The sequence below is a fragment of the Rhinatrema bivittatum genome, chromosome 5 (genome assembly GCF_901001135.1).
Source record: "Rhinatrema bivittatum chromosome 5, aRhiBiv1.1, whole genome shotgun sequence".
NCBI lineage: Eukaryota > Metazoa > Chordata > Amphibia > Gymnophiona > Rhinatrematidae > Rhinatrema > Rhinatrema bivittatum.
In genome coordinates, this window is record NC_042619.1 from 314,191,638 (window position 1) to 314,217,121 (window position 25,484).

Consider the following 25,484-nt stretch of genomic DNA (forward strand, 5'->3'; position numbering starts at 1 on the left):
CCTTTAGAAAACGTGTTACAAGGGGTTGTACTGATATAGGTACATCACCGACACCTTTATGGAAGGCGGCTACAGCACTGACATGCATTCTGATGGAAGACGTTTTTAGACCTGACTCTGACAAGTGCCAGAGATAGTCCAAAAACTTCATGATAGGCCAGGTATAGTGATCAAGGGACTGAGAAGAGCACCATGATGTAAACCTGTTCCATTTGTAAGAGTAAGATTTTCTCATGGAAGGCTTCTGTGAAGCAATCAGGACACGGGAAACTGGTTCAGAAAGGTTAAGTGGCTGAAGGATTAACCTTTCAACATCCATGCCGTAAGGGACAAGGCTTGAAGATTGGGGTGGCGGAGGCACCTGTCGTTTTGAGTGATCAGAGGCGGGTCCTTTCCTAAGGGAATGTGCCTGCGAATGGAGAGATCCTGAAGTACTGGAAACACTTGGCATGGCCAGTGAGGTGCTATCAGGATCATGGTTCTCTTGTCCTGACGTAACTTCACGAGAGTCTTCAAGAGAAGAGGAAGTGGAAGGAATGCATAAAGTAGACAGGTTGCCCACAAGAGGGAGAATGCGTCTCTGGGCTGAGAGTGTTTGCTGCGAATGAGAGAGCAGACGTTCTCTACTTACGGTTTTGAGGAGACGAAAAGAGGTCTATGAGGATATCCCCATTGTTGGAAGATGGCATGCACTACTGAGGGGTTGAGAGACCACTCGTGCGGTTAAAAGATGTGACTCAGCTTGTCTGCCAACATATGATCCACTCCCGGCAAGTATGTGGCCCTGAGGTACATCGAATGGGAAAGAGCTTCCACCCATATCTGTGCAGCTTCTTGACACAGAAGGAAGGAGCCCGTGCCTCCCTGTTTTTTTGATGTACCACATGGCCACCTGGATCAGGATAACTTGATTTGAAAGGTGATCCTGAAATGCCCTGAGAGCATATCTGATTGCTCGAAGCTCCAGGAAATTTATTTGGTGTTTGGCTTCCTCTGGAAACCAAGATCCTTGTGTCTGCAGATTATCCACATGGGCTCCCCAGCCGATGTTGGAAGCATCAGTGGTGAGAGTTAATTGAGAGTCTGGAGCCTGAAAGGGCAAGCCTTGGAGGAGATTGATCTGATTTTTCCACCAGGCAAGAGACTGACGGAGTGAGTCGATTACGTGGACAATGGTTGACAGGGGCTGAATGCTTTGAGTCCATTGAGCCCTTAGGGTCCACTGCATGACTCTCATGGCCAAACGGGCCATTGGTGTGACCTGAACTGAGGACGCCATGTGTCCCAGGAGGATGAGAAAGTGGTGTGCAGTCACGGAGGGTTGAGACTGCAGCTGGTGGGCAAGAGATACGAGGGTGAGAGCTCGCTGTCGAGGCAGAAAAGCTTTTGCCTGCAAGGTGTCCAAGTCTGCCCCAATGAATGACAAGGTTTCAGATGGGACTAGAGAGGATTTGTCGTAGTTGACGAGAAATCCTAATGAAATTAGTGTGTAAGGTTAGATTGAGGGACGACAGAGCAGCTTTCTGAGTGGGAGCCCTGACTAACCAATCGTCTAGATAGGGGTAGATGGGAACACCTTGAGTCCTGAGGAAGGCTGCAACTACTACGAGGCATTTTGTGAAGACTCGCGGCGCAGAGGCTAGGCCGAATGGAAGCACTCAGTACTGATAGTGCTTGGGGCCTACTAGAAACCTCAGGTATTTGCGATGAGATGGAGTTATCGCAATATGAGTCCTGGAGGTCCAGAGAGCAGAGCCAGTCTCCTCTTTGTAGAAGAGGGAGAGCCCAAGGTTACCATTTTGAATTTCTCTCGTTGGAGGTACTTGTTGAGGGCATGTAGGTCCAGAATAGGACAAACGCCTCCCGATTTTTGGGGGATTAAAATGTACCGGGAATAGAATCCTAGGCCATGCTGAGAGTAGGGTACAGGTTCTATTGCCTTGGACTGGAGAAGCAGGGAGACCTCCTCGTCCAGAAGGATGGAGTGATCGGATGTTCTCCATGTCCGTAGAGGTGGGGAGTCCGGTGGCACGGAGAGAAAGTTCAGTTGGTAACCCTGAGCAATTATCACCAGTACCCATTGGTCTGAAGTGATTGAGTGCCATATGTTGTTGAAGTGGCACAGTCGACCTCCCACTGGTATGTGAGGCAATGGAAGCTGGCTGCTGCTCTCTAGGTAAAAGTCAAAAACCTGAAGCAGGACCTGGTTGAGGAGCTGCTTGCGGTTTTTGTTTCCGTGTCTGACGAGACTGGGCTTTTTGAAAAGGTCTCGTGGAACGGGATCTGGTTGGTGGCGGGTAGGACTTCTTCGAGCCCTTTCGGAAGGGCTGTTTTGAAGAGTATTTATTTTTATTTATTTACTGATTACTTTTTTATACAGACATTCATGATACAAATCATATCATATTGGTTTACAGTGAACAGAGGTATTATAACAATAACCTTAACCTGAAGAAGCGAGAAGTTACAATAAAACAGGAGTAATGGAACTGGGGAAGGAGAAAAGCAGATGGAGAGAGTTAACTCAGAAACTAATTACAAATTCAATGATGGCAGATACTTGATAGTAGTCAGAAGGGAACAGAGAGAGGGACTCATGATGGTCCTTAAGTTCCGCCACCGTCCGTTGAATCTGTTCGCCAAACAGATTATCTCCTACACAGGGTAGGTCGGATAACCTGTCTTGTACCTCAGGGCGAAGGTCGGAAGACTTGAGCCAGGCCCATCTCCTTGCCGAAATAGCGGCTGCAGATACCATAGTAGCAGTGTCAAAGATATCGTAAGATGATCTGATCTCATGCTTGCCTGCCTCAAAACCCTTGTTAACTAGGGTTTGGAGCTGAGGCAAGGAGTCTGTCTTGTACCTGCTTAAAAATGACCCTATTATATTGGGTAATATAGAGCTGATAAGCGGCAATTCGGGAGATGAGCACTGATCCTTGGAAGACACGGCGACCAATGGCATCTAGAAACTTCTGTTCCTTGCTTGGAGGAAAAGAAGTGTGAGGCTTTGATCTCATTGCTCTTTTCTGTGCAGATTCTACCACTACAGATTGGTGATCCAATTGAGTTTTCTGAAAATCCGGAGCTGACTACACCAAATAGGTAGTGTCAGCTTTTCTGTGGACTGGAGCAATGGAGCCAGGATGTTCCCGGTTCTTCTCGAGGAGATCAAGAAGAACCTGGTGCAAAGGGATGGAGGTTATTTCCTTGGGAGCATCCAGGACTTGTAGCAACTCCATCATCTGATGCCTATCATCCTGTTCAGTCTGTAACTGGAAGGGAACCAAGTCAGACATTTCCTTCACAAAATTTATAAAGGAAAGGTCCTCTGGAGGAGAACACTTTCTACTTTCAGTGGGTGAAGGTGGTGAAGGCAAATCATCTGTGTCTGGGGAGGAATCATCAGTCCAGGTATCATAGGGATCAGCACCTGCCTCTCTAGGAACCAGAGGGTCCTGGTCTAGGCTCCAAAGGAATTGAAGGAATAATTGGAGGCACCGATGAAGGCATCGAAGGCAAAGGCATCGATGGATGGCTCGGTGGTACCGATGGTCGTATCGGCACCGATGGTTGGACCCCCGGTGGCGATGGACGTATCTGCATCGATGGCTGAGGTAGAACTCCCGATGGAGGGATGCAGAATGGTGTTTCTCCTCCTGATGACAGAGTAAGCGGGGAGGGCACCAGAGCGATCAGCGACCCGGGGACCATTGGTGGAAAAGCGGCAATGAGCGCTTCCATCCTGGAGAGCAGCGGTGCCAATGATGCCGGAATCGGGTCGGTGGGCAGTTCCACAATCGGTACCGGTGTCGGAGGAACCTGGAGTCGTTGCATCACGTTGTCGATGGCCTCCTGAGCCATCCGGTCCAGTTCTTCTCGGAGACCTGGAGCAAGCAGCCCCGGCTCCGGAACAGAAGAAGGAGGCAGAGGTATAGCCGGAGGGACCATCATTAAAGGTGGAGTCGCGGCTCCCGATACCCTGTCGGGAAAGGGTTGCCTCAGTGACCCAGTTGCCGAAAAGGTCGATGCCTTTTCTGGACGTTGTTTTTTGATGGTGGCTTGGACGATGGCGAGGTCGATTATTTCGCTCCCTCGATGGTCCGAGACTTTCGATGTTGATGGCAATGTTTGTCTCTACGATCCCCTCGGTCCTGAGGAGGAGTGGAGGGTGTCGAAGGCCGAGATGTCGTCGATGCCAGATGGTCACCTGCCGGTGGTCGATACTGGCACAAAGTTGACTGAGCCGGTTCCGACAACGTCTATGCAATGGACAGAGTTGGGGTTTGAGCACGGAAGAGAAGTTCCATCTTCTCTATTCTGGCCTTGCGACCTTTTGGTATCATTAGGGCACATTTGGTGCAGGTCAAGACATCGTGCTCTTGTCCAAGACACATTACACACACTTTATGGGGGTCTGTGATGGACATGATGCGATTACAGTCTGGGCACAGATGGAACCCCAACCCCATGGAAAAAATTGAGCCGTGGTACAGTCGACGGCCAGTAGGCCGCAAGGGCCAAACCCGACGGTAATCGAAGGAGAACGGGTAAAAAACTTACCGGAGTACTGCGGCTTGAAAAAGTTGAAGGAGGGACCCCTGTGGGGCAAATTAACTTTTAGTAATTTAGGAACATTTTTTTCAGGAATCTCTGCAGAGCTCCTTAACCGCAAGGCTACTGCTGCGCAGAAAAAAGAAGACTAAAGGGGGACCCCTGCTGACTGCAGGGTTAGTGCCATGCTGGGCATGCCCAGTAGGGGCCAGTCAAAGTTCTGGAAACTTTGACAAAAGTGTTCCATGATTGGGCTCCATCCTGTGATGTCACCCATATGTGAGGACTACTATCCTGCTTGTCCTGTGAGAAAGTAAAAGTACAAGTGAAAAAATAAAATAATAAATCGGAAGCAAACCCAACATCGCGGGGCGGTGGGCGGGTTTCGTGAGGACTAACATCCTGCTGTCCTGTGAGAACACCTGTAACAGGAAAACAACTCTGCTTTCTCACAGGACAAGCAGGATGGTAGTCCTCACATATGGGTGAATAGCGAGCTGAGGAGGCCCGAGTAAATGTACCAAAAGCACCCAAAGACGTGCAACAGGCACAACAACAGGGGTGGGCATCCTGAAATCCAGTGGGCTGCTGGAAGGAAGTTGGGTTATTAAGCTCAGAATAGATGGTGCAGAACAGGCTGGCCAAAAATGAAATCTTGCTTGCCAGCCTTGCCTAGGCAATAATGAGCTGCGAAGGTATGGAGAGAACTCCATGTAGCAGCTCTGCAAATGTCAGTAAGGGGCACTGAACGCAGGTGCGCTACTGATGTTGCCATGGCTCTTATAGAATGTGCCTTCACGCATTCCTGCAGTGGAAGGCCTGCTTGTTAGTAGCAGAAGGAAATACAGTCCGCTAGCCAGGAGGATAGAGACTGTTTGCCCACCGGAACCCCCAGCTTAGTTTTATCGAAGGACACAAACAGTTGGGAGAACTTCCTATGGGCTGCAGTGCGGTCCAAATAAAAAGCTAGGGCACGTTTGCAGTCCAAGGAATACAGCACTCACTCACCTGGATGTGAGTGGGGCGCCTTGGAAAGAAAGTAGGTAGTATAATGGATTGATTTAAGTGAAATTCAGAGACTACCTTCGGTAAAAATTTAGGATGAGTGCGGAGCACCACTCAATCATGGAGAAATTTTGTGTAAGGTGGATGTGTTACCAACGCCTGTAGCTCACTAATTCTGTGAGCTGACATTATGGCTAGGAGAAAGAGCACTTTCCAAGTGAGAACGCAGCTCGCAGGAGTGAAGAGGCTCAAACAGAGGTTTCATGAGCTGTGCTAATACTACATTCAGGTCCCAAGCAGGGGCCGGAGGACACAGTGGGGGCCTTTAGATGTAGTAAAGCCCCTCAGAAAGCGCGCTACTAAGGTTTGTGTTGATATCGAGACATCTCCTATACCTTTATGAAAAGCGGTCACCACACTAATGGAGGAAGTTTGTAGACCAGACTCTGACAGGTGCCAGAGGTAGTCTAAGAACTTAGTTGTGGGGCAGGTAAAGGGATCTATTTTCTTTGAAGTGCACCATAAGGAAAACCTTTTCCATTTTGAATGATATGATTTCCTAGTAGAAGGCTTTCATGACGCTAAAAGGACTTGGGATTCCGGGTCAGAGAGGTTGAGCAGTTGTAATATTAGCTTTTCAACATCCAGGCGGTCAGTGACAAGACCTGGAGGTTTGGATGACGTAGCTGTCCGTTGTTCTGAGTTATCAGTAACGGATCTGCCCCCAGGCGAATTTGTGGATGGATTGCAAGGTCGCAAAGGATGGGGTACCACGCCTGTCACGGCCAGTAAAGGGCTTAACTTCATGAGAGTCTTGCTGATGAGTGGAAGTGGAGGGTACGCATATAGCAGACCCTTTGACTACGAGAGGGTAAAAGCATCCCTTGGCGATGTTCTGTACCTGCGATGTAGGGAGCAGAGGTTCTCTACTTTGAGGTTGTGAATTGACACAAATAGATCTATGTGCGGATAACCCCATTGCTGGAAGATTTTCTCTGCTACAGTAAGGTTTAGGGACCATTCGTGGGGATGAAAGGTCCGGCTCAATTTGTTCGCAAGTACATTGCCTGCCAGGTAGGTCGCTCTCAGGAACATAGAGTGAGAGAGAGCCCAGGCCCATATCTATGCTACTTCCTGAGAAAACAGGTACGAGCCCGTCCCACCCTGTTTGCTGATGCACCACATCGCTACCTGGTTGTCTGTTTGGACCAGGATTGTTTTGTTGGATAGGCAATCCCGAAAGCCCTCAGGGCATACCATATTGCCCTGAGTTCCATAAAATTTATCTGATGTTGGGATTCTGCTGCAGACCAGGTTCCCTGAGTTTGCAGACTGTTGACATGGGCTCCCCAAAAGAGGTTGGAAGCATCCGTTGTCAGTATAATTTGAGATTCTGGAGATTGAAAAGGTCATCCTTTGAGAAGACTGGACTCTTGAATCCACCAAGCTTGTGAGAGACGGAGCTGCCTGGTGACGTGGACAATGCTGGATATTGGATGGTAAGCCTGAGCCCATTGAGACTTTAGGGTCCATTGTGTGACTCGCATGGCTAGACGAGCCATAGGCGTAACATGAACAGAGGATGCCATGTGACCCAACAAGGACAGGAAATGACAAGCCATTGTGGATCGACGAGTCCGAAGTAGTCTCGCAAGCGCTGCAATAGTGTGGGCACAATCCCTTGGGAGAAAAGTTTTTGCCTGTATGGTGTTTAAATCCACTCCAATGAAGGAGAGGATCTGCGATGGAACCAGATTGGATTTTGGATAGTTTATTAGAAATCTGAGTGACAGTAGCAGCTGTAGGGTTAGATGTAAGGAGGTTAGAACCTCCTGTTTGGATGTGGCCCTTAGCAAACAATCATCTAGGTAAGGGTAGATGTGAATGCTCTGACGTCTTAGATACGCTGCTACTACTGACAGACACTTTGTAAATACCCGAGGCGCCAATGCTAGGCCGAATGGGAGCACTCGATACTGGAAGTGTGTCCGATTAGAAACTGGAGATATTTTCGATGAGATGGTGTTATTGCTATATGCGTGTACGCATCTTATATGTCTAGAGAGCAAAGCCAATCTTCCTTTTGCAGAAGAGGGAGTAGGGAGCCCAAGGTTACCATCCTGAACTTTTCTTTTTGTAGATGTTTAAGGCACGTAGATCCAAAATTGGACAAATGCCCCTTGATTTTTTTTGGTATCAGGAAATATCGAGAATAGAACTCTTGTCCCCGTTGTGAAGGGTGCACTGGTTCTATTGCATGGGATCGGAGGAGGGTTGTTAGTTCCTCCTCTAGAAGTGGTGAGTGATCGGGTAAATCCCACCCCAGCCAGGGTGGGGAGTCCGATGGCACTGAGAGGAAGATGAGATGGTAACCTTGAGCTACTACAGAGAGGACCCATTGATCTGTAGTGATTTTGTTCCAGGTTTTGGGGAAGTGGCACAAACGGCCACCCACTGGAAAAGATGGCAGTGGAGGTTGACAGATGCTCTCTAACTGGGAGCAAAACCCCGAAGCTGGGGTGGCTGCGGAGCTGGTTGGGCTTTTGAAGGCCTGGATTGGTGGGCTTTTGGTATTGCCTGGTTGGGCGATTGCGAGAGGGGGGAGGATAATACCTATGAGCTTTACAGGTTGTCCTCTTGGCCTCTCTTCTGAACATCCGTTTAGAAGTAGAGGGAAAATCTGACTATACAGCTGGGAGCTGGCGACAGTCTCCTGGATTTTATCCCCGAAAAGATTATCACCTGCACAGGGGAGGCCTGCCAACCTCTCCTGGACTTCGGGTCGTAAATCCGAGGACTTCAGCCAGGCCCATCTTCTGGCACTAATCCTTGCTAGAGACACTCTAGAGGCAGTGTCAAAGATGTCATATGCAGCGCAGACCTCGTGCTTGCCAGCATTGAGGCCTTTCTTGAGCATGGAATTTAATTGTTCCTGAAAATGCTCTGGAAGGGAGTCAGAGAAGTCTTGCAGCATCTTGAAAAGGTTTCTGGTATACTGCATCATATATAGCTGGTAGGCAGCTATGCGTGAAATTAGTATGGAGTCATGGAACACTCGACGTCCCAGGGCATCCAGAAACCTCTGTTCTTTTCCTGGAGGTGTAGAAGCATGGGGCAGAGGTCTCCTTGCCTTCTTCTGAGCAGATTCCACTACAACAGCGTGGTGAGAAATGGAGAAATTACTTACCTGATAATTTCGTTTTCCTTAGTGTAGACAGATGGACTCAGGACCAATGGGTATAGTGAACTCCTGTTAGCAGTTGGAGACGGATCAGATTTCAATCTGATGTCAGCCCCTAGTACATATCCCCCTGCAGGAAGTGCAGCTCCTCAGTATTCTTCCTTGCAAAGCATTGTGGATATATGTGTGACTGACTGATTAACTTAATATGATTAACCTAGGTAACTTTGTTAGAACGTTAAAACTTGATTAACTTGAACTGGTTGGTTGACTATAGCTGGAGACCGCCAGTGTGTCCAACCGGAAAGCATCTACACCCGGCAGGGTGGATGCCCTAGGTAAATGAAAGCATGGCTTACCCTTGAATCATTGAAGGACCATGTAAGGAGGCAGCCGAGGGTGGGCTGCTGAGTCCATCTGTCTACACTAAGGAAAACGAAATTATCAGGTAAGTAATTTCTCCATTTCCTAGCGTGTAGCAGATGGACTCAGGACCAATGGGATGTATAAAAGCTACTTCCGAACTGGGTGGGAGGCTGCCCGTGGTCCCTTAAGGATTGCTCTTGCAAATGCTGTGTCCTCCCGAGCCTGAACATCCAGACGGTAGAATCTGGAGAAGGTATGGATGGAGGACCACGTTGCCGCCCTGCAGATCTCGGCAGGTGACAGCATTCTAGTTTCTGCCCAGGAAACCACCTGGGCTCTGGTGGAATGGGCCTTGACCTGTAGAGGTGGTGGTTTTCCCGCTTCTACGTAGGCCGCCTTGATGACTTCCTTGATCCAGCGGGCGATGGTTGCCCACGGGGCTGCTTCCCCTTGTCTCTTTCCACTGTGAAGGACGAAAAGGTGGTCCGTCTTTCGTACTGGTTCCGACATTTCCAGATATCTGGATAGCAGTCTGCTGATGTCGAGATGGGCTTCTTCCAACCTCTTCAAGCCGTCCATCGCAGGTAGTGAGATGGTTTGGTTAAGGTGGAAGTGTGAGACCACTTTGGGGAGGAAGGAGGGAACCGTGCGTAGCTGAATGGTCCCCGGGGTGAGTGAGGAATGGCTCACGGCAGGACAGGGCCTGTAGCTCTGAGATGCGGTGGGCCGAGCACACAGCCAGGAAGAACACCGTCAAGGTTAACAGACGGAGGGACAGGCCTCGGAGGGGTCTGAAGGCGGATCCCGCTAGGAATTCCAAGACGAGGTTGAGGTTCCACAGGGGCACTGGCCACTTTAGTGGTGGGCAAATGTGTTTGACTCCTTTCAGGAAGCGTGATACATCTGGGTGTGAGGCTATGCTGTCGCCCTCGCTCGACAATGCAGCCACCTGTACCTTGATGGAGTTGAGGGACAGACCCTTCTGTAGTCCGTTCTGTAAGAATTCCAGGATCACCGGAACTTTAGAGGAACGTGGTTTGACATTGTGGTCTTCGCACCAGGCCTCAAAGACTCTCCAGATCCTTATGTATGTTAGAGATGTGGAGAACTTGCGTACTCGGAGGAGAGTATCTATTACTGCCCCCGAGTATCCCCTCTTTCTCAGGCGGGCCCTCTCAATGGCCAGACCGTAAGAGAGAACTGAGCTGGGTCCTCGTGGAGGATGGGACCTTGTTGTAGCAGGTCTCTGTGTGGAGACAGGGGTAGTGGATTCCCTGCCAGTAGTCTTCTCATGTCTGCGTACCAGGGTCTTCTTGGCCAGTCCGGGGCCACCAGAAGAACTAGTCCCCTGTGCCGCTGAATCTTGTGAATGATTGCGCCCAGTAAGGGCCACGGCGGAAAGGCGTATAGGAGGGTCCCCGGTGGCCAGGCTTGTACCAGGGCGTCTATCCCCTGGGACTGCGGATCCTGCCTGCGGCTGAAGTATCTGAGTACTTGAGCATTGGATCTGTTTGCTAGAAGATCCATGTCTGGAGTCCCCCACCGAGTCACTATCATCTTGAAGGCTGTGGGTGACAGCTTCCATTCTCCTGGGTTTAGGCGTTCCCTGCTGAGGAAGTCTGCCGTGGTGTTGTCCTTCCCGGCGATGTGGACGGCGGAGATGTCCTGGAGATTTGCTTCTGCCCAAGCCATCAGAGGGTCTATTTCTAAGGACACTTGTTGGCTTCTGGTTCCGCCCTGCCAGTTGATGTAGGCCACCGTCGTGGCGTTGTCCGACATCACTCTGACCGCTTTGTCTCGAAGTCTGTGGGCGAACCGCAGGCAGGCTAATCTGACCGCCCGTGCTTCTAGGCGGTTGATGTTCCAACCCGGCTCTTCTTCGTTCCACCGCCCTTGGGCGGTTAACTCTTCACGGTGTGCTCCCCATCCGTGGAGGCTGGCATCTGTGGTGAGCAGGGTCTAGGTTGGGGAGGATAGTCTTGATCCCCGGCTCATGTGGCTGGTCTGTAGCCACCACCTTAGCTGGGTCCGGACTCTGCCTGGTAGTGGTAGACGTATGGAGTAGTTCTGGGATCGTGGGCTCCTCCGTGATAGGAGTGAGCGTTGCAGGGGCCTCATGTGGGCCCGCGCCCACGGCACCACTTCCAGTGTAGATGCCATTAGTCCGAAGACTTGTAGGTAATCCCATGCCGTGAGACGAGGGGCGCTCAGCAAGGTCTGGAGTCGGTACCACAGCTTTGATCTCCTCTTGGGGGTCAGGCTGACCTTGTCTTCCTTGGTGTCAAATCGGACTCCTAGGTATTCCAGTGACTGCGAGGGCTGTAGGGAGCTCTTGTTTGTATTGACTACCCATCCCAGGCTTTCCAGTAGGGCAATGACTCTGCTGGTTGCTTGGTGGCTTTCCTCTGGTGATTTTGCTCTGATCAGCCAATCGTCCAGGTAAGGATGAATGAGGATTCCTTCCTTCCTGAGTGTTGCCGCCGCCACTACTATTACCTTGGTGAACGTCTGGGGTGCAGTGGCTAACCCGAAGGGTAGTGCCCGGAACTGGTAGTGACGATTCAGGACCTTGAAGCGTAGGTAGCGCTGGTGTTCCTGATGAATTGGGATGTGTGAGTAAGCCTCAGACAGGTCCAGGGATGTGAGGAACTCTCCTGGCTGTATTGCACGTATGACCGATCGTAGGGTTTCCATGCGGAAGCGTGGGAGCCTTAGGTGTCTGTTGACTGACTTGAGGTCCAGGATGGGCCTGAATGTACCCTCTTTCTTGGGTACGATGAAGTAAATGGAGTAATGTCCAGTATTTGTTTCCCGAGTAGGTACCGGGGTTATGGCCTCAAGGTCCAGAAGTCTGGTCAGTGTAGCTTCCACTGCCGCCCTCTTGCTGGGGTCGTGGCAGGGAGATTTTATTTATTTATTTATTTATTTATTAACTTTTATTTACCGACATTCGTGAAGCACATCATGCCGGTTTACAAAGAACTCAGGAGGGAGATACAATGAAACAATATAACAATATAGTATAATATAACAATAAAACAATAAAACATTATAACAAAGTGAGGAATGATAGTGCTGATTCCATGTCTTCTCCCATGAACTTGTCCGGAGGGGTTCGAAGAAAGTCTAGGTAGTACCCTTCTCGGATGATGGCTAGGACCCACTTGTCTGAAGTTATCTCGACCCATCTGCGGTAGAATAGGGTTAGCCTGCCCCCTATGGCTTCTTCCCTTGGATGGGTCAGCTGAATCTTATTGTGGGGTGTGGCTGGGGCCTGGACTCGAGCTGGTTCCCCTCTTGTTGTGTTTGTTCCAAAAGGACTAGTTCCTGCCTGTAGAGCAGGGCGCTTGATAGTTGTTCTTGTAAGGGTTGAAGCGCTGTGAGCTTCTGCCTCTGGTGGACCTGGGAAAGGGGCGCTGGATTCTCTTCGCCTTGTCTTCCGGCAGACGAGGTAATGGGGAGTTGCCCCATTTGTTAGCCAGTTTCTCTAGTTCGCTGCCAAACAGGAGGGATCCTTTGAAGGGCATTTTCATGAGGCGTGTCTTGGAGGAGGTGTCAGCCGACCAATTTTGAAGCCAGAGTTGTCTCCTGGCTGCCACTGTGGATGACACTCCTCTGGCTGCTGTGCGCACTAGATCGGAAGCCGCGTCAGTGAGGAATGATAGTGCTGATTCCATGTCTTCTCCCAGGGTGTTGTTCCTGGCTTGGGATAAACAGGAACGTGTCTCCACAGTACAGCAGGACGCAATTTGCAGGGACATGGCTGCCACCTCAAATGCTTGTTTTAGTATGGCTTCCAGGTGCCGGTCGTGTGCATCCTTGAGCGCCGCTCCTCCCTCCACTGGGATGGTAGTGCGCTTAGCGACTGCGCAAACTATGGCGTCCACTCTAGGGCACGCCAGCAGCTCCTTGGTTGCTGGGTCCAGGGGGTACATGGCCGATAAGGCTCGACCCCCTTTGAATGAGGACTCCGGCGCATTCCACTCCAGATCAATTAGCTGTTGTGCCGCCTGTAGAAGAGGAAAATGGTGAGACGTGTGCTCATCATACTTGATACAAAGCAAAATACCCAAGCTGACACTTGTATACCATGATTTGAAATTAAAAAAAATTAGTCCCCATCAAACTTCCAACTTTAAAAGCTTAGGTAACATCATGAACCAAAAGAAAATATAATCCAGTGGCTTTGAAAAGAGTCTGCTAGCAGTTTATAAAGCAGATGTAACAGACTAAGGGTACATTCCATAGCTTTATAATAAAAATAATTCTGTGCAAAGAGGTCCCAAGTCAAATTACTTCACAGGATGCAGAATTTAACACATTGTCTTTCCTGTGGGCAACTTGACAAGATTAATAAAAATGATTCCTCTTCGTATATATATGGCAGGATCTGGGTTTGATTCCCAGCTTAAGACTTCCACTCCCCAGGTTGGCTGGGACTGGGAATACTGCAAAAGCAGAATTAACAGCACCCAGGGAGGAGGGAGTCAGTCACTGCCTAATGGCAACATCTGGTGGCCAGAACTGGGAGCCCATGATTGCAGGGCACCAGAAGTAGCCCTAACGCATGGCCCTCAGCTAAGGGCTGTTGCTTCAATGACTGAACTAAATAAGCTGAGAGAGCATATAAAATAGGTGAAAATTCCTGTGGTAGTTATGAATTAAAGCTCATGGTGTCAGATCCTAACCCTGCTTTTGCATGAGCTGGAGTTGCAAAAGAGCAGGAGGAAAGTGACAAGTGAAAGAAAAAATTCTCCAAAGTTAAAAAAAAAAACAAAAAACCAGGGACAAGCATAGATGATCTCTGAAGGAGAGGAGGGGACTATAAAGTTGAGTAGGAGATGTAGATGGGCAGACTGGATGGGTTGCATGGTCTTTATCTACTGTCATGCTCTGCATTTCCATTACAGTAAACATTTTTAAAGGGAGAAGGCTAAGATCTGGAAGAATCAGGATTTTTGGATTTAAAAGGAACGCACAATTGGGCAACATGCACAATGTCACCAAGCCATTAATGGGGTAGGTAGAAAGCTAAGTGATGCTTTTAAAGCTTGCGACTGTGGACATCCCAAACAACATTAAAAAGATTAAACCAGAACTATCAACAGAAGCAGTGCCTCTGTGACGAACCTATTTAAGAACACTTGGAAATGTCAGTGTTTGGGAAACAGTTCTGACTCAAACGTACCAGGATCATTTGCAAAAGGATAAACATTTTGAAAGTCAGCCTGTGCTGGCTCCAGCTTGATTAAAGCAATTGACTAGAGATTATTACACATTTCTGGAAAGCTCTTCAGGTGGTTATGTTCATTCGGGAAGGGCCAGTGCTAGCACTGTACAGGTTTTACTTCGTATGTGGTATACACTTTTATTAGTGATATGTCAAAGGCAAAGTTTGAGAAAAATACTGAGGGCAGTCCATTTTTCAGCAGCCTTTAACTCCCAGATGTAAGAAAGGTGATGATGTCTTGAGGTTGGGTGAACAACTGCCCTCATCCTTTCATAGTCTCTAAAGTTGAACTTACAGGTAGCTGTGCTAAAATGAGATCCACAACCCGCTCTATTGATCTCTGTTCATCATGGCTAGTGAAAGAACTTCCAGATGAATGTCTTTCTTATGTACCAGAGATGAGGAATATGTCCTTGGAAGAGGGGGTATCTTCTCTTGAAAAAATCTCATCTAGCCAGATCAAACTGTAAAAACGAATCGACCTGTAATGAACCTGCCATTTTTAACTAAGATCATAAACAAATTAGTTAACAACCAGACATCCAAAACAGAGTTATTGTCTTTCAGAAATTCAGGCAGGTTTTTGTAAGAGCCATAGCACCAAGACTATTATGGTCTCAATGAAGACAACATTTTATGTCACCTTGACATATGTTGATCTTTCTTGATCTGTCGTTAGCATTCGATCTGGTTGATTATACTATTCTGATGGATAGTAGAGAGGCTGGAGTGGAAAGTTTTACAGTGGCTTATGTCTTTTTTTTTTTTCTAACAATGTGATTGGTCCAGGTTTGAGTTCAGAATACCTGTTCTGTTGCTATGCTTTTGATGTGTGGAGTACCCAAAGGGTCCTCTCTTTCACCTACTCTTTTTAATATTTTTTATGACCATTCAGTGAGTTATCCAGCCATTAGATTTGATAGCATATATTTATGCTGATGCTATCTAACTAGGACCCAGTTGTAGTTACTAGAGGTCTCTAAATATATGCATATTAAGACTATTGCAGAGTAGATCAGAGTAAACTTATTCTTAACATTCAGAAAACAGAAGTAGCGCACTGCAGTAAATTTAAGTCAGAGCTTGCAGAATATCTAATATTCGTTTAGGTACTTGGTGTTGTAACTGAGGTAAAATCAATGTTGAGATTACTTACCTGATAATCTCCTTTTCCTTAGTGTATGCAGATGGACTCAGAACTAGTGGGTATAGTGTGCTCGTGCTAGCAGTTGGAGACGGATCTGAAGTGAAGCAACTCAGTAATCTTCCTTGCAAAAGCTGTTATGGATATATGTGTACTGACCGATCAATGAATTAGTGAAACAGGATTCCCCTGACCGATTGATAGTAGCTGGAGACCGCCAGCGTTCCCAACCGGAAGGCGTCAACACCCGGCAGAGTGGACGCTCTCGTGTAAGAAATGACATGCCTTACTTAAATTGGCGAAACCCATGTATACTGGCAGCCGGGCGGGATGGTGAATCCATCTGCATACACTAAGGAAAAGGAGATTATCAGGTAAGTAATCTCAACATTTCCTAGCGTGTAGCAGATGGACTCAGAACAAGTGGGATGTACAAAAGCTACTCCCGAACTGGGCGGGAGGCTGCCTGAGGACCGCATAGGACTGCCCTCGCAAATGCTGTGTCCTCCCTGGCCTGGACATCCAGACGGTAAAATCTGGAAAAGGTATGGAGGGAGGACCATGTCGCCGCCTTACATATCTCCGCGGGCGACAGCATCCTAGATTCTGCCCAAGAGGCCGCCTGCGCTCTGGCGGAATGAGCCTTGACCTGCAGAGGTGGTGACTTCTCAGCCTCTACGTAGGCTGCTCTGATAACTTCTTTGATCCAGCGGGCGATGGTGGGCCAAGAGGCCGCTTCCCCTTGCTTCTTCCCGCTGTGAAGGACGAACAGATGGTCCGTCTTTCATACTGCTTCTGTCTTTTCCATGTATCTGGGCAGCAATCTGCCGATGTCAAGATGGCGTAGCAAACGCCCTTCTGATTTCTTCAAACCCGCCGTGGTTGGCAAGGATATGGTTTGGTTGAGGTGAAATTGTGAGACTACTTTATGTAAGAAAGAGGGAACCGTGCGAAGATGGATAGCCTCTGGAGTGATTCTGAGAAAGGGATCACGGCAGGACAGCGCTTGTAGCTCTGAGATGCGACGTGCTGAACACACTGCCAGCAAGAACACCATCTTCAAAGTGAGAGAACGGAGAGACAGGCCCCGAAGGGGTCTGAAGGTGGATCCCGCGAGGAAATCCAAAACTATGTTGAGGTTCCATAGGGGCACTGGCCACTTCAGTGGCGGACAAATGTGCTTGACTCCTTTCAGGAAGTGGGACACATCTGGGTGCGTGGCAATGGTCTTGCCCACCCTCCTGGGACCGTAGCAAGACAGCGCAGCCACCTGAACCTTGATGGAGCTTAAAGAGAGACCCTTCTGAAGCCCATCCTGCAAGAAATCCAGAACAATAGGGATTGTGGTCGCATGTGGATTGGTGCCATGAGTGTCGCACCAGGCTTCAAATACTCTCCAGATCCTTATGTAGGTGAGGGATGTGGAAAACTTGTGAGCTCGGAGGAGTGAATCTATCACCGGCTCCGAGTAACCTCTTTTCTTCAGTCTAGCCCTCTCAATGGCCAGACCGTAAGAGAGAACTGAGCCGGATCCTCGTGGAGGATGGGACCTTGACGTAGCAGGTCCCTGAGAGGAGGCAGGGGAAGGGGCTCCCCTGTCAGCAGTCTCCTCATGTCCGCGTACCAGGGTCTTCTTGGCCAGTCTGGTGCCACTAGAAGAACTAGGCCTCTGAATCTTGTGTATAAGGGCGCCCAGCAGGGCCCACGGAGGAAAGGCGTATAACAGGGTCCCTGGAGGCCATGGCTGAACCAGGGCGTCGATCCCGTGAGAGAACGGATCTCGCTTGCGGCTGAAGTATCTGGGTACTTGAGCATTGGACCTGTCCGCTAGTAGGTCCATGTCCGGAGTCCCCCACTGATCCACAATCATCTGGAAGGCTGTGGGGGACAGCTGCCATTCTCCCGGATTTAGGCTTTTCCTGCTGAGGAAGTCTGCCGCGGTGTTGTCCCTTCTGGCAATGTGGACGGCAGAGATGTCCTGGAGATTCGCCTCTGCCCAAGCCATTAGCGGGGCTATCTCTAGGGACACCTGTTGGCTTCTGGTTCCGCCCTGTCGGTTGATGTATGCCACCGTGGTGGCGTTGTCGGACATCACTCTGACTGCTCTGTTCCGCAGTCTGTGAGCAAATCGCAGCCAGGCTAACCGGACTGCCCGTGCCTCTAGACGGTTGATGTTCCACCCCGACTTTTCTCTGTTCCACCGCCCTTGGGCGGTGAGCTCTTCGCAGTGTGCTCCCCATCTGCTCAGGCTGGCATCTGTGGTAAGCAGAGTCCACGTGGGGGAGAACATTTTCGACCCCCTGCTCATGTGGTTGGACTGCAACCACCACCGTAGCTGGGTCCGCAGTCTGGCTGGTAGAGGTAGATGCACGGAGTAATTCCGGAAGCGTGGGCTCCATCGAGAGAGGAGGGAGCATTGTAGTGGTCTCATATGGGCCCGCGCCCAGGTTACCACTTCCAGGGTGGATGCCATGAGACCGAGAACCTGCAGATAATCCCAAGCTATGGGCCGGCTGGCTCCCATCAAGGACCGAAGACGCGTCTGGAGTTTTAACCTTCTCTTGGTGGTGAGGCTGACTTTGTCTGCCTGGGTGTCGAACTGGACTCCCAGGTATTCCAGTGATTGGGAAGGCTGTAGGCAGCTCTTGTTTAGGTTGACTACCCATCCCAGGCTTTCCAGCAGGGAGATCACTCTTTTGGTTGTCCGATGGCTCTCCTCTCGGGATTTCGCCCTGATCAGCCAATCGTTTAGGTAGGGATGGACAAGGATTCCTTCCCGTCTGAGCGCCGCTGCTACCACTACGATCACCTTGGTGAAGGACCGCGGCGCCGTGGCTAACCCGAAGGGCAAAGCCCGGAATTGGAAGTGTCGTCCCAGAACCTTGAAGCGTAGATAGCGCTGATGATCCCGATGGATCGGGATATGCAGGTAGGCTTCTGACAAGTCTAAGGCCGTGAGGAATTCCCCTGGCTGTACTGCGGTCTTGACTGAGCGCAGAGTTTCCATGCGAAACCTCGGGACCCTTAAGTATCGGTTGACTGACTTGAGGTTCAATACGGGCCGGAAAGTGCCCCCTTTCTTGGGTACCATGAAATAAATGGAATAGTGCCCAGAATCCATTTCCCATGCAGGTACTGGGATTATGGCTTTCAAGGACAGGAGCCTCGCCAGGGTAGCTTCCAATGCTGCCTTCTTGTGGATTGGACACAGAGATTCCACAAACCTGTCCGGAGGGATGTGATGGAAGTCCAGATAATACCCCTCTCGGAAGATGGCGAGGACCCACTGGTCTGACGTAATCTCGACCCATCTGGGGTAGAAGAGGGTTAACCTGCCCCCTATGGCTTCGTCCCCCGGATGGATCAGCTGATTCTCATTGTGGGGTGCGGCCGGGACCCGAACCCGAGCCGGCTCCCCTCTTGTGCTGCTTGGTCCGAAAGGACTGGTTCCTGGCCTGAGGACGAGGTGCCTGGTAGCAACTCCTATAGGGAGTGAAGCGTTGGGAGCTTCTACCTCTGGATGGCCTCGGAAAGATGCGCTGGTTCCTTTTGGACCTGTCTTCCGGCAGTCGAGGTACTGGAGAGGCTCCCCATGTGCTGGCCAGTTTATCTAGGTCGCTGCCGAACAGGAGAGAACCCTTGAACGGCATTCTAGTGAGACGTGTCTTAGAAGGAGCATCGGCTGACCAATTCCGTATCCAGAGCTGCCTCCTGGCTGCTACGGAGGAGGAGACCCCCTTGGCTGTCGTACGGACTAGGTCGGAGGCGGCATCCGTAAGGAACGAGAGAGCTGACTCCATGTCTGCTGCCGGAGCATTGTTCCTGACCTGAGACAAACAGGAACGCGTTACCACTGTGCAGCAGGTTGCGATTTGAGACCTGCCACCTCAAAGGTTTGTTTCAGGATGGCGTCCAGGCGTCGGTCATGAGCCTCCTTGAGGGCCGCCCCCCCCCTCCACTGGAATGGTAGTACGCTTGACCACAGCGCTAACCAAGGCGTCCACCTTAGGGCACGCCAGCATATCCTTGATTGCCGGGTCCAGGGGGTACATGCCAGACAGGGCCCGACCCCCTTTGAATGAGGCCTCCGGCGCATTCCACTCCAAATCGATCAGCTGTTGCGCCGCTTGCAGGAAGGGGAAATGGCGGGCTGTGGGACGAAGACCCTCCAGCAGGGGGTTCTGCATAGATGCCTCCATGGTGCTGGGGCCAGGAATAGCCAACTCCGTCAGGCACTGAGAGACCAGGTCGGAGAGATCCTCCTTGGGAAAGAACCGCCTCATAGTTCGATATGGCTCTATCCCCGAGGGAAGTTCCCCCTCCTCGGGGGGTCCGGACTCGTCCACCAAGACATCAGGGTCCTCATGGGCCGGACTGCCCGGAGGCGGGTGCCTGCGGTAAGGGCAAGAGGGTCCGGGGGCAGGGTCAGCCGGGGCAGCAGGGCCTGGACGAGAAGCCGACTGCATCTGTACAAAGGCGTGGATCCCCTTAAATAAGTCCACCCAGGAAATGGAAGCGGTCTCCAGCCGTCAGGGTACCAGGTCCCCCGGGATTCCTGGCTGTTCGAGACGGCCCGCTAGATCCGGGGTGGCCCCTGGGGAACTGTCGGTAAACCTCGGTTGAGACTGGTCCTGGCCCGAGGCTCCCACGGCCTCCTCACATTGGGCACAAAGGGAGTCTGGCTCCTCGCTCTGCGTGGCTCTAAGCTGGCACGCTGAGCACAGGCCAAGAGCTTTCACGCTGGAATCAGGAGGTGCCACCTCTGGAGACGCCGGGACGTTTAGGTGTTCCATCGCGTCTTGCGAATGCAGGGCGCCGGCGCTTATGCTGTCAGCGATATGCGCTCAATAATATGCATTCAGCAATATGCGCTCAATAATAAATATGCGCTCAATAATATGCGTACAGCAATATGCGCTCAATAATATACAATATGCGCTCAATAATATGTGTTCAGCAATATGCGCTCAATAATATACAATATGCGCTCAATAATATACAATATGCGCTCAATAATATGCATTCAGCAATATGCGCTAATAATATACAATATGCGCTCAATAATATGCGTTGTGCGCCTATCAACAGGCGCCTATCCGAGTGCGCCTATCCATGGGCGCTCAATACCTGAACAAGGCAGACAAAATGGCGACCTCCACGGCGTGCCGCATGCAGGCAACGCCGCTGATCCTCGTACCTCGGAGACCAAAAGTAAGAGATGTACGCCTTACCTGATCCTCGGCGCTTCCCGGCTGTAACCCGGGCGGTCTCCGGCTGCGGGGGGAGAGGGGAAATACCTTCACCGCCGCGCTTGAGGAAGTGCACCCGCTGCCTCTAAGCCGCCGAACTCGTCTCACTCGGGGCTAAGTCCACGCCGGGACCAAGGCGCCTCTCTCAGCCAGGCCCGAGCCCTTCTCACTTGGGGGCTAGATCCCTGCCGCGGTTCGGCCACCGGACCGAGGCGTAGACCTCCGAGGGACCACGGAAATCACCTCGGGAAACTCAACTGGGGGAGGGACCCGAGGGTATCACCGCAGGAGTGCGGGGCTCGTCTTCTGAGAACTTTGGAAAGTAGAAAGTAGTATTGGAAAACACACTCAGCGAGCGTGCAAGCGCTCCAAACTGCTTTGGAGACGGAAATTACTGAGTTGCTTCACTTCCTGTGGGGGTATATGTACCCGTGCTGACGTCAGATCCGTCTCCAACTGCTAGCACGAGCACACTATACCCACTTGTTCTGAGTCCATCTGCTACACGCTAGGAAATGGGCATGTTGTTGGATGGAGATATAAGCTCTGAATCCCACATTTCAAAAGTAGTCCAAATAGCAGTTGCAAAACTGAAAGCAGTTAGGAAGCTCCAATTGTTTATAGGACATTGATACAGGCAATGGTTATCTTGCATTTGGACTACTGTAAACACAGGTTCACATGCAGGATGCAAAAAATTCAAAATGTAGCTACAAGAATTATTTTGGGCAGTGAGAGAGGAACATCTGCATCCCCTTTTCCTAAGGATTTTACATTGGCTCCTTATTGATATGCAGGCTCAGTTTAAAATGCTTTGGCTGACCCTTCGAATGTTAAAAAGTAGATAATCCTACATATTTAAAACAAAGTGGCCTAGCATATTCCAAACTGCAGCTTACGCTCTAGTCAGACTGCACTTCCTCTTATTCCATCATTTAAAATAATGGGAAGACCATGCCTTACAGCCAGAATGTCCTCTCTAGCAGGATTTAAATTGAGGAATCAGCTGCTGGATGTTCTTAGACAGGAACAGACATTGGGAAGACATTCAAAAAGCAACTTAAAACATGTCTTTTTCCAGTGATTTGACGAATAAAGGGAGGGCCTTGATCTCTTATTGCTGTGTTAGATATGAATAGAACTCTTTGAGGTTATTATTAGGTTAAATTGGTAAATTATTATTGTATGCCATTTGTATTTGGGTTTTTATAAATGGTTTATATGGTTTACATTGCTTTAGAAAGTCTCCCAAAATCTGGTGAGGCAGTATATAAATAAATGTATTTATTTTAAAAAATGCATAGCCCGTGCCCTATTAGCAAACAAAAATTATATATGTGTCGTGTGCTTTTAATGCACATAAATTAGCCTGCAACAGTTTTAATATAAAATCAAGCCTCATGAGAAAATGAGATGCAAAATTATGCAAAGCAGCTAATTACCTATTAGTGCTGCCAAAAAGTACATGCGCAAACAACTAGCCCTTATGCACCATTATGGCACAAGACAGGTGGTAGATTGAGAAGGGAAGAAATTGGCCAGTATACAGTGGTTAGTACAACCTCCATTCCTGAAACAAGAAATGCCACTGAAGATTTTAGCATTCACAGAGCATGTGGTCCTACCATTTATGCCTTATCTGAAAGACAGCACTGCACCTAGGCTTTGGTTCTCACATCTATACTGGGCACGCACCTAAACCTATGGTTTTAATTTTCAGGCCACAGATTTATTTTTTTTTTTAAAGCCCATGTGTTTGTGACAAAAGACTAATACTAAATGTAGCTATCCCATGACCTATAAAATTATTTTTTTTGCTGTGACAAAGCAGGTCTGGCACCCATTATGTATAGACATACAGGAGTTATAATGAGGGAAGCAATCTCTTCCGGTGGAAGCCCAACTCACTTGACCTTAATTCAATTGGTTTCAATTTGCTCCATCTGCAATATCCCAGCATCATCAGAACACAGAGACAGCATCTGGTATTTATGCAATGTTCGTTAATCAAAAGGAAAGGCAATTAAAATGTAACTGATAGTTGTTTTTCTCGACATGTAGACGAGTCATTTACTCACATTAGTAACTGTAAAATCAATCAGGCCATCCAATTTCCATGCTGTAGTAACGACAACAACTGTAATGAGTTGTAATGCTTTCTATAAACATTGGTCTGGAAAGTAAAAATAACTACCATTTGTTTAAATGAATTTGACCATTTGGATTGAACCTAGTTTACAAGTCTGATCCTAAGAGGAATTAGTCTATAAAGTGAGACTCAGCAAACAAATAAGCTCAGTCAGTCATGTTGTGCCATGTATATTTTGCTCTTATGTTTTAAATGTTATGTTTTAAATGTTATTCAAAAAAGTTATTCAAAAAAGTTATACAATATGTTACTCAAAAAAGTTCTTTGTTATATGTAATTGCCCACAAGCAAGCTTATTCAACTGTTCTCTGTAAACAGATTTGATTTACATATAATGTAAGAAGATCGGTATACAAAAACCATAAATAAATAAATAAATGTAAAATTTCAGTCTCACAGAAAAAGGGAACAAAGCAAAAAGGAGGGATCAAGACATTATTGTTGCCTGATCTTTTCAGCAGGAAGCCATGATACGCACTTTGTCTTTCTTGTCTTGCCTGGCATAGGGAAAACACGGAATGACTGCAGTCACTCGGGACGACGAGGCAATCTTGCATGCATTGATCATGATGAGAAGTTCCATCAGGTTATCATTGATTTCTCCACAGCCGCTCTGTATGATGTACACATCTTCTCCTCTAACACTTTCACCAATCTCCACACTACCAGACAAAAACAGATGCAATGGTAAAGCAGAATTACTTACTTTTAATTACAGCTGCATTTCCTATAATGAACATCAAATACAGAGCTAGGGATGCTGTGCCGCCAGAGCACTATGGGTTAAAATGAGAAACTTACTTTAAAAAGGATTAAGAATTAAAGATTAATATTAAATGGGAACCTGTGTTAAGTTTGGGAAGCCCCACATTTCAACATAATGGCAGCATGATCCTCAAACAGCCTCTGCCCCTTATGATTCTCTCCCTCCTCTCTCTGGTGAGGAGGGAAGGTGCTGAAGATCCTGTGCCTAGGAGCATGTGAGATGGCCCTACTTCTAACTGGTGTTCTCTGAAGACAGTTCACAATGCATACATGGGTCACTTGATTGCACTTGACATGGAATAAACAGATACTTCTAGAACTTTCTGGAAAGAGCAAAAAGCCTTCTTGCGGATGTATGGCAGTTCCTGCTCTGCACTGTCCCTGCAACTCCAAATAAAAGCTTTAACTAGGGGGCGAGCTCCTCCATAGGGAAGGAGCAAGGGATTGTGAGACTGGTAAACTTTGCCCTTTATGAAAATCAGCAGTTCACAGAATCACATCTGTGGAGCAACCCAGCAAAAGGATTGGCTTCAATAAAAAGGGAAAAATGCCAGTCGGCAGATATATGTGCGTTTGTCATCTATCTATATATGTCTATAAATAAAAAGAAAACAACCCGAAATTATAAAAATTGGCTGTACATAGATGGAGATGGGCTCTACCCCAAAGTTATATTTTATTTTGTTGAAGTAATATGTATTATATGAATAATTTTTTTTTAGACTTTGTATTTGTTAGTTTGGCATATTCACTTTGAGATATAAAGTGAAATTGCAGTCTGTTAAGAATTGTAATAAACTAAAGAGACCATGGAGAATGGACAGTGCAAATTTACCATCCCACTGGGAGGTTATGTCCAGACAGTCATGGGATCTGAATGTATAGACTAAACCTTCCAAATCTCAGTGGACATAAAAGAAGAAGATACATGGCCGGATTTTAAAAGGCTTACGCGCTTAAGTTAAGCGTGTAACCCTTAAACCCCTCCCCCTGCACGCGCCGAGCCTATTTTGCATAGGCTCCGCGGCGCGCGTAAGTCCCAGGGCTTTGCTGGGGGGGGGGGGGGGGGGGCGGGCCCAGGGGCATTCCGGGGGGCGTGACTGAGGCCTCAGGACCAGCCCTCGGGTCAGGTGATGGCGCGGCAGCGGGCCATCGGTGCACGTGAGTTACGCCTGCTTCGAGCAGGCGTAACTTGTGCGATAAAGGTAAGGGGGGTGGGTTAGGTAGGGGAAGGGAGGGGAAGGTGCGGGGGGGTGGAAGGAAAGTTCCCTCTGAGGCCGCTCCGATTTCGGAGCGGCCTTGTAGGGAACGGGCAACACGCGCAGGGCTCGGTGCGCGCAAGTTGCACAAATGTGCACCCTCTTGCGCGCACTGACCCCGGATTTTATAAGATACGCACGGCTACGCACGTATCTTATAAAATCCGACGTACTTTTGTTCGCGCCTGGTGCGCGAACAAAAGTACACGCGCGCGCTGTTTTTTTAAAATGTACCCCACAGTGTGCTGTCCAATTAGAAATGGTACACTTCCAGGTCTATAGGGTGAAAAGAAAAACTGAGTGGACTTTCTAGGGGCTTGAGTTAGCTCCATGCAGGAGAAGACCACTCTCTTGCAATCCAAGGAATAAAGGGCCTAGAAAAATATTGGTAAGCTAATTAAAGGTAGAAGTCAACATTTCAGGCAGGAACTTTACGCAGGATGTATGTGGAATACCACCTTATTGTGACGGTAGCAGCCAAACATAAGAACGTTCAAACATGCATGGGACAGATTCAGAGGGTGGAGGAGAAAGGTTTGGTTTTGGTATGGAGAAGTTAAGAAAATCTAAAAAAAAAAAAAA

At 48.9% G+C, this 25,484-nt stretch overlaps 1 protein-coding gene across 2 annotated transcripts in view; it reads right to left on the minus strand.

Annotated features, from left to right (window-relative positions):
- The window catches only part of PRPS2 (phosphoribosyl pyrophosphate synthetase 2), a 204,294-nt gene that overhangs the window by 110,881 nt on the left and 67,929 nt on the right, over positions 1-25,484 (minus strand). Inside the window, exon 2 of one of the 2 annotated variants that reach the window (XM_029604340.1) lies at positions 23,357-23,540. In XM_029604340.1, coding sequence (XP_029460200.1) covers positions 23,357-23,540 — 184 coding nt within the window. Of the gene's footprint in view, positions 1-23,356; positions 23,541-25,484 lie in introns of those variants that run through there. The other variant, XM_029604341.1, reaches the window with a different exon arrangement.